This window comes from Lycium ferocissimum, chromosome 11 (assembly GCF_029784015.1).
Source record: "Lycium ferocissimum isolate CSIRO_LF1 chromosome 11, AGI_CSIRO_Lferr_CH_V1, whole genome shotgun sequence".
Classification (NCBI taxonomy): Eukaryota; Viridiplantae; Streptophyta; class Magnoliopsida; order Solanales; family Solanaceae; genus Lycium; species Lycium ferocissimum.
This window is the reverse complement of record NC_081352.1, coordinates 36,466,388-36,476,520: the sequence shown is the minus strand read 5'-3', so window position 1 is coordinate 36,476,520 and position 10,133 is coordinate 36,466,388. Positions and strand designations below refer to the sequence as shown.

Below are 10,133 nucleotides of genomic sequence, written 5' to 3'. Positions count from 1 at the left end.
TTAATAGGCCTACTTTGCTACGAAACTCTGTCTTGAAATTTTTTTTTGATTGAGTCGGGATTCGAACTCAGAACCTCGGGGCATCATCCCCAAATAAGGGCCCGCCTCGGTTGGTTCCAGCCTCTAGCCCATAAACCAATGGCCCAAATCCATAAAGACTGAACTCTAAAGCCCAAACCCTTTGTTACTAAATCTGGTAGTAATCCTACAATTCCATTCTAATACTACACTGTTCCATAGTTCCTTCATATTTTTGCTCATCGTCGTCATTCATCAAACTCCATCAATGGGAAGCATCAGAACTTTACATTTACTCAAACCAAATTTCACTAAAAATGGCATTTTCCCATTACCACTGACTCTTCGAAGCTACGTTATGAAATCGAGTCTTCTAGAACCTCCTAATGTTCCACGTTTATCCGAAACTGCTCGAATTTCACTCACACCACAAGAAATTGAAGACTTTGCTCCTAAAATTCGACAAGTTATAGATTGGTTTGGACAACTTCAAAATGTTGATCTACAGAGTATTAAGCCAGCAATTAGAGCAGATACTGAAGGAGATAATTTGCGTGGAGATGTACCTGAAAAGTTTGAGAATATAGAAGCATTGATTTCTGCTGTTCCAGGTTTTCAGGAACCTTACATTAAAGTTCCCAAAGTATATTGAGTAGACAGTGACGTTGTTGTTTATGTAATTTTCATTTTTAGGGTTTGGATGGTTGTTTCCCGTCTCATATTGTATTGTTTTCAGTGATCATGTTTGTTTCGTTGTATTTAAAATTATATTGTAAGGTGTTGTAAACAAGTTGCAACTCTTTGTTATATAATCATGAAAAAGCTCAATTTTTGTAATTACAAATTTAATGGTTTTTGCGTGGTTACGGTAAAAATGTTATTAAATCATAACAAACGATACAGTCTATTCAAACATTACATTCATTAATATAATACTATACTAGTATAGTTGTTGCAGTGTTTGCCTATTTGAATATATTGAAGGAGAAAAAGACAGTGTTTCATTGATGCCATGTTTGTTTCATAGCCAAACGCTGATTTTTAAATAAAGTGAAAAAACATTCCGAAAAAAGTGAAAAGTTCTCATGGCCAAACGGGTCATAAATATTTTAAAACTCTACTAGGAAAAATGGAAAAAGGAGAGGGGTAGATCGCCTTTTCCCATTACCAGTGGCTTTTCGAAGCTACGCTGTGAAATCGAGTGTTCTAGAATCTCCTGATGTTCCACATTTATCCGAAACTTCTGGAATTTCTATCACACCACAAGAAGTTAAAGAATTCGCTCCCAAAATTCGACAAGTTATAGATTGTTTTGGACAACTTCAAGATGTTGATTTGCAGAGCATTGAGCCAGCTATTAGCCACTGAAGGAGATAATTTGCGTGGAGATGTACCTGAGAAGTTTGAGAATATAGGAGCATGGATTTATGCTGTTCCAAGTTTTCAGGAACCTTACATTAAAGTTCCCAGAGTGTTGAGTAAACAGTGATGTTGTTGTTTAGGTAGTTTTCAATTTTTCTTTAAGGGGAAGACCATAATTTTCATTTCATTAATCCAAAATACTTTTCGAGATGTATTTTTGTGCAAAGCATTTTTTTTTTTTTGGTTATATACAACAGATTACGCGAAAAATTAGTATGGCTGAACTTTTTTGGAATAACCGATTGAATTGTGCTATTAAAAACTCTGCTCTGAGAAGTAGTATTTCAGATTTGGTAGTGATTTGGATTTAGATATGCTATCTGGTTGTTAATGGGTAAATTGAAAGGTGTCCCGGGCCTTTGGTTCAAGTGGCAAAGGTCGAAGGACTTGTGACTTAGATCCGAGATGCTCGGCACAGTGGCGGAGCCACACTACGCCGAGTGTTCATCCGAACTCCCCGGTGAAAAAAAAAAACTGTTTTTACTGAGAGTTAAAATTATTTTTTATGTATATATATATAGATGTTGAACCTCCTTAGGCTTCTTCGTATGTTTATTTTTTTATATTTTGAGCCTACGGAAATTCTCATTCATTACGGCTCGCATGTGAACTAAGTTGGGTGTTTAAGTGGAAAAAGACAGAGAGCTCATTATTCCGAGTTTCGAAGACTATGATTTATTTTAAGAATTAGTTGCAGACAAATTTCTTGATCATACCAACAAAAAATTTCCTTGCAAAATCGAATATGGCATTAGCTTTGTTGACGCCCAATCAGAGATCCTTGTGCATGTCCCATGGATATACACGAGGAGATTTCTTTCACAACATGTATATGTCAAGGTGTGTAATTAAGAGTGACTTTGTGTGGACGGGGTGTTGTGTATGACTTAAATTTCTTTATCCGGTATTCGATATTCGCTTAGGGTTTTGAATAATCCGAATTCGAATAAAAATTTCACTTTGAGGTAAAGTGTTTATTATTAAAGGTAACTTTACCCACAGAGCTTAAATCCAAAATCTTTAATTTAATGAAAGGATATTTACCCTCCCACCAACTTTTGAGGGTCGTATTTGACTTCTTGTAGGATCTAAACATTTTATCTTTTAAAAGAGGAGTTTGAAGTTCATGATATATTAGGATTGAAGCATACAATTCAAGTATGACACAAATTAGTGTCAAGAAAGATAATTCCTATGAAGAATGTGGATATCAGTATATGTTATATTCACAACTTTTAAATTTTAAAAAGGTTTAAGTTTAAGTGATTTTAAAACTACCCTTCCATGTCTTTTTATTCGTTATTTTTATTGTATCTATAAATAGATAAATAAATAAAACATTGATCAATTGCTCTTGAATTTGAAGTCACTAGAGATGGTAGATCTATCCTCGCAGGGAAAGTCCAACAATCAAGATATTTTAATTCGAATTTGTTATAAAATAATAAAGCGAAAGAAGAATATTGTGGTGCGAAGAGAGAGAGGAGATATCTTTATTTATCTCTTTGACAACGAAGGAGAATCCCCATATTTATAGGGAAAAGCGAACGATCCCCAAACCACTACTTCTAATATTTCTCTTAAAGATAGGCATCCACAACATATAGATAACTATTTATAACACTCCCCCTTGGATGTCTATTTGATAGATGATGTGCCTCGTTAAAACCTTACTAGAAAAAACCCAGTGGGAAAAATTCTAGTGAAGGAAAAAGAGTACGCATTTCTAATAATACGCCATTTGGTTCTCATTAAACCTTACAGGAAAAACCCGATTAGGACAAAAACCTTGAAAGGGAAAAAGAGTACAACGCGTATTAACTCCCACGATGAGAGCTTCAATCCAAAAACTTGAATCTTCACATCTCAATCTTGTGCACCATCTTCTCGAAAGTTGCAGTTGGTAGAGACTTGGGGAATAAATCAGTCATATTATCGCTCGAACAAATCTCTTGCACGTTGATATCACCATTCACCTGGAGCTCGTGTGTGAAGAACAACTTTGGTGAAACATGCCTTGTGCTTTTATGAATCCTCTCTTTAGTTGGACTATGTATAATGCTGCATCTTCAGTCTTTGGATAGAGTTGCATTGGTATATAATATTATTGAAATCACTCCAAGTGCATTCTTGACTTGCTTTTTAAACAGATGTTATCTTTATATGATTTATTATCGTCATGTAGAATAACATCGTATGACTATAATCCTACATGATCATAAAAATATATAAATGCATTAATTGCGTAAAGATATGACACTTCGGGACTAAAAAATTACATGAAGTTTCTCATTTCAACGAGATAATATATTGCTTTTGAGAACTCTTCAAGAGTTTCAATAATATTCAAGTAATCAACTTGCACCAACAATATGAATGATTTTTGATTTTCACAAAGACGTAAGGATAAATGGAGTCATTTGTGCCCTTAGTCAGTAAATATTCATTAAGGTGATAAAGTCGCGTTCACCTTGCTTAACTTAATTCATATAAGAATTATGAACAAATTTAACCTCATATATGCTTCGAAGCATTTAAAATTCTTCAGGAATTTTTATATAATTTTGTCAAGTAATTCATATAGGCTGTGACAACATCTATTTCTCATCTTCTGGTGTCTGAACAGCAGATCCAATAAGCTTTATGCTTACCAAGATGCGTCATTTCACTTAATAATAATTTCTACGCTAGCATGCTTTAATAGATGTAGAATTTAGATCCTCACAATCTTTTACAATGTTGCGCTATATTGTACCAAAGATATCGTCGATGATATATCATTTGTATCGGTTTGCAAGGTGACATAACTTATTGAGATCTCATCACGTCCATTATTTTTTAGGTACCTAAACCTCTAAGACGTTTCACGTAGTATTATGTCGTAGGCTCTTCAAGAGCACATTGCCTTCTTATAATGATCATTGATCATTTGCTCCTCTTTCTTTTCAATGATTATTACGTTTTAAACCGATTAGTCTATCGCGCTTTCATGCATCTGTAGACTATGTCCTTCGAGGACATGAATTTAATAGGAGCATTTACTGACTAAAATTAGAAATTAATTTTGGGTCGGCAAATGCTTCAACATTGAGTTGAATTATCTTTTGAATGAGGATCATACTAATGATAATTCATAACATATTCTCACCGTTATTCTCTCCCCCTTATGTTAGAAAAACTAACATATATCCCATCTTAACTTTGGGGGAATCCATCTTTGTTTATCATGGTAGATTAATTAATCATATACTACACATAAAAAAGCTTGTTGGATGGAAATATAAGGTTCCTAACCACAGACGAATTGTGAGGGAGAATTTATCATAATTTATTGATACTGAAGCATACAAGTGATGTTGTATACAATATATCATATCTCGGTTGACACCTGAAGCTTTGTTCTCATAAGCAATGGTTTAGCTATTTAGTGGAAGCATTTAATGCCAAACCAGCTTGGATATAAACTAGCATTTTCAAGATGGATTGTCTTGATTACATAATCTGAAAATTGTGCTCTTAATTAATTATTTTGAGCAAGTAATTTTGTAAATGTCAAAGCTGAGGTTGACAATAAACGCACGTGATCATCTCATTGATGCATCTATTTAAGACATCACATAACAGGTGAACTGGCCCATATTCACCTTTTATATTTTTTCAGAATTTAGGAAATTCAATCCCAACATTAGCCAGTATAATCAACTTATCATGAGAACAAACAACAAAAATAAATTCTTGAAGAATCTTCTAGTTCTTCAATATATGTCAAAATACTCAATCTACACATCATATTTGAATCGGGATGGCCAAACCGCTCATACCGACTAATAAAATTATTTATACTAGTAAACTTCAAGTTTACCATGCAATGTGTATTTGTTTTGGTAAACTTCTGGTTTACTATGGCATGAATTTTTTTTTTTGTACCAATAAACTTAAAGTTTCTTGTGACATGTGATTTCATCATGCTAATATTTGTGTAGTATAATTTGGAGAATAAAGAGGGTAACCATTCACATACATATTTCTTACCCAATATGGTTTTGAAGATATTTAATTCTCCAATCATTTATACCTTTAATATGATAGCCATTTACTTTTTAGTAAACTTCGGGTTTACTACGACTCGTGTTTCGATCATACACCTTCCTATATTACACTCACTAGAACAAATGACATAATACTTTATAAGCTCTTCGGGAGCCTTTAATTTATTCTCCGTAATCACATTGTTTTGACACCACTAGTGTCATGATCTTCTAGAGAAATAGTTAGCTCTTCTAAAGCCATGCTCATTAACTTTGTAAACATTATTTAGATACTTTATGGGTGTCATAAAAAGGAATTATAAATTGAACATTCACTGTGTCATGATTAGTATTGTTAGAAAATACAAAGTGAAAACTAAGTATATAACAAACTCCGTCATATATTTAAAACTGATTAGTTTTGATGAGTCCTGGCAGTATAACAACTCACTTTATCTGTCTTAATAAATATTGACACTAAATTGATAAGTCCTATTAGGATACAACAATTTACTTAGTGACTTATTGGGTCAATATGATAATTTAATAACATATAATGATAAAGTGTACAATATGATTATGTATATGCATAATATGATTATGTATATGCATTGTGCTAAATAAAACTTAACCATCTACAATATGAATGTGATCAGAATGTGACAAGTCCAGATAATATAGAAGGATCAAATAACAACTGTAACCATAATTAATGCAAAAACTAATTACAAATAATGGAACACAACGCCATATATGATCATCAAGTATATATGTAATTTGCTATTAAATGATAAGATCAGGTTAAACTAAAATATTCCAGTGGGTACCCATATCTTTGGTTATAAAATGCATCATCTGCCTTAGAAAAGTTTTCATCATTTTAATTAGTATTTTAACCATGCATATGGTGGTTTTATGCTCAAAACGTGAGCAACTTTACTCTTTTATTTAGTAAATAAGTAAACTAACACTAATATTCAAACATTCTACAAGATATGTTTCAATTTGCCTTAGAATGATGCTTAATATAAAATAAAAAAATAACCAATATGCTTTTACGTACTACAGGCACGTGTTGCAATAACTTTTATACCATAAGAATAGTATATACATCCTTTATTATTCCATCTCTGCAGGAGATAAGTTGTGGTATTTCTTTCATTCACTTCGGGGATTCAAGTCTGGTCATTTAGATGCACTTTATAATAGCTCATCATTTTTCTCAAGTACAAGAAAATATTTCTTCAAATAATGTCTCAGATATACTACCAATTCTTTCTGCTTCAGGAGTAAAGTTACAGAGTTTTACTACTTCAGGACTAAAGTTTAAAGGTTTACCACTTCAAAAGTAAATTTCAAGGTCTTAATACATCAAAAGTAAATTTCAAAGTTCTACTATTTCATGAGTAGATTTCGAATATTTACTACTTCAGAAGTAAACTTTTTTCGGAGTAGATTTGGGGTCCTACTACTTCGGGAGTAGGATCATAGTCTTACTACTTCGGGAGTACAGCTCAAAGTTTACTATTTCGGAAATAGAGTTCAAGTTTGCTACTTCATGAGCAAATTTCAGAGTTTACTACTTCGGGAGTAAAGCATAGAATATTCAAAATATTTTTTCTTTCAATTATTCTACCTCTTAGGAGGTGATTCGTGATATCACGACCAATCGCACGTCCTTATTAATAATCTTTAATGAATATCATCACATTCATACGGGGAATGGATCTGTATTTGTAACATTTATCAAAAGTTCTCATTCTTGAGGAATGTAACGAATCATCTCTCGTGTTACGGGCATATCAAATTATGATAGCTTATAATCTCTTTTAAGATATTCGCTACTTTAGGAGCAAATCGAGGCATACATATACTATAAGCCTGTAAAATTATTATCACTTCTGGTGATTGTATAATTATTATGAACTCTGTCGGAGTTCACGCGGACCATGAAATTAGTGTCATAATAACGAAAATAGTATATTTACGGCAATGGACAACAGATGACTTGCTAATATCAAATAAAACTTTCATCATATTAATTAGGGTATTCAGTAAGTACTAGATCATTGTAACGAATCCTTCACATCATATATTGATATCATAATACCCAAAGGAAGATCATGTTCACATAAGTGGGATAATCAGATATATACATATATGTATTTCTCCTTTTGGGATCAATTTGGATATTGTTAATAATTAATGAACACGGTAATAAGTGAGGAGAAACAAAATTATATTTTAATCGCTAGTAAATTCCTTTTCGTGATAGAAGCTTTAAAGAAAACTTTCACTCCAATATGTCACTACTTCTAAAGAAGCAAGATTTGATCAATATTTTATGTTTTCTCTTAGCAAAATTGTTCCCAAGTTAGCCTTTGAATAAGGGATAAAGCGTCTTTTTTTTTCTGAATGTTTGGTCCTATCACCCACAGCAAACTATTTAAAAATAGTAACTGCTTGATGCGCTCTCATATGGGAGAGTGACATAGCCACATGTGCATTTATTTTTATTTTTTTAATATTCGTGTCGAATTTTTAAGAATAAAAAAATAAAAAACTGATTTTTCTTTTACAAAATTTATTTTTAAAACCCGTTTTTTAAAAAAAAGTGAATTAAAAAACTGATTTTTCTTTTAAAAAATTTATTTTTAAAACACATTTTTAAAAAAAAAAAAAAAAAGCTGAAAACGCGAATTAAAAAAGCTGTTTTTCTTTTAAAAAATTTATTTTTAAACCCGTTTTAAAAAAAAAAAAAACTGAAAAGTCGAATTAAAAACTGATTTTTTTCTTTTAAAAAATTCATTTTTAAAACCCGTTTAAAAAAAAAAAAAAAAAATGCGAATTAAAAAGCAAAAATATGGAAAAATGGATTTGTTAATAATATGGAAAACTTGATTATTTTTTTTAAAATGTCTTAAAAGATCTTGATTTTCATGATTTCATTTTCTTAGGACACTTTTTATTTTTCAAATAAAATCGAAAAAAGTGTTTTTCTTGTCAAAATTTGAAAAAAAACTGATTTTTTATAAAATTTTGAAAAAATTAATTATTTTTTAAAAATGTGAAAAACTATATTTATACTCATATTTTAAGAAAATACAAATTTTTAAGAAAAAATTAAGTTTTTATTTTTTATGTTTCTCACTCTCTCAAAGAGTGAAACACACTCTCAGAGGCATTTAGGGGTAAAATATTACGGTTTTAAATAGTTTAGGGGGTGATAGGACCAAACATTAGGTAAGGTGTCGTATGGCAATACTAGGCGAGGGGGTAATGATGCCTTATCCCTTTGAATAATGTAACTAACAATAGATCTTAACGTGTAAAAGAGAACAACTAGAGAGCTTGCAAATATAAAAACAAAGCAGTATTGGAACAGATTACATGATTTACTTCAATTGATGGTAAAGCAAATCCAAAAGTTGTTTAATCAAACTTTAACTTTGAAAAAATTAGAGACTCGTGCTGATAACGTGTTATAAAATAATAAAGCAAGCAAGAAGAATATTGTGGTGAAAGAGAGAATAAAGGAGATATCTTTATTTCTCTTGTTAGGGATGTCTTTACAATGAAGGAGAACCTCTATATTAATAGGGGAAAACTGACTTGATCCCAAAGTCACTAACCCTAATATTTCTCCTAAAGATAGACATCCACAACATATAGATAACTATTCATAACAGAATTATAATTTTAAGAGTTGAATTTAGTACTAAGTTAATACGGGGCGGCGGGCGGATTTATCCCCATAAGGAAAGTCCAACAATCAAAAGATTTTAATTCAAATTGCAGTTTTACGAGTTGAATTCAGTAGTGAGTTATCATAGGGAAGATTTCTCCCCAAATAGGAAGTCCAACAGTCAAAATATTTTAGTTCAAATTACAATTTTACAAGTTGAATTAAGGAGCAGTTTGTTTCCTTACTTCGCTTATTTGGCAATAATCTATATTATTATAAAAGCAAAATCCTCTTTGAAGTATTGCCAGACTGGATTACTTTTTGCATTTCATGTTGGATAAAATTATAATTATAATTAACTTTAAAAGACTTCGTTGTTCCCTTTATTTATAGTTTGACCTTTTAAATTAACTAAAGAACCTCATAGCTCATTGTATGTGACGTTAGGAATGCAATAAGTTTTTAATTAACAAAAAAAATTATTATTTTCTTGTACGATCACATAATAATAACAACAAATATTTCTTCAAATTATTCTCATTTCAATTTATCGAGTTTGCATTAAAAAAGAGAAACTTTCCAAAAATTCATACTGACACTCGATGTTTATATTAAATTAAATCAACTTATTATGATTAATTAATTTAATAAAGTGAAATTCTGCATTAATTGATCATGATTAAGTGAAGATATTTAAGTGTAAATATTAAATACATGTCATACTTATTAGTAATAAATTTGATATAAATGCTAAACTTTTTGAAAATTTACGTGGAAAAATGGAAAAGATAAAGGGGTAGATCTCATTTTTTTCCCCCAAAAAATAATAGAGACATCCATACGATTTTATCATAGTACATACAACAAAAATAAGGTTATCACTCTACATCAAACTTAGCAAAGAATAATAAAACCAAAAGGGAATTGAAAAATAAAAAAAGGCTGAGGGGGAAAGAGTCGTAGAGAGAGAATTATCAAAG

At 31.1% G+C, this 10,133-nt stretch overlaps 1 protein-coding gene across 1 annotated transcript; it reads left to right on the top strand.

The window, feature by feature from the left end:
- Positions 1-216: 216 nt before the first annotated feature.
- LOC132036307 (glutamyl-tRNA(Gln) amidotransferase subunit C, chloroplastic/mitochondrial-like) lies at positions 217-736 on the top strand. The gene has a single exon (XM_059426616.1). The coding sequence runs from the start codon at positions 287-289 to the stop codon at positions 668-670; it is 384 nt and encodes a 127-aa protein (XP_059282599.1). The 5' UTR covers positions 217-286; the 3' UTR covers positions 671-736.
- The last annotated feature ends 9,397 nt before the right edge of the window (positions 737-10,133 follow it).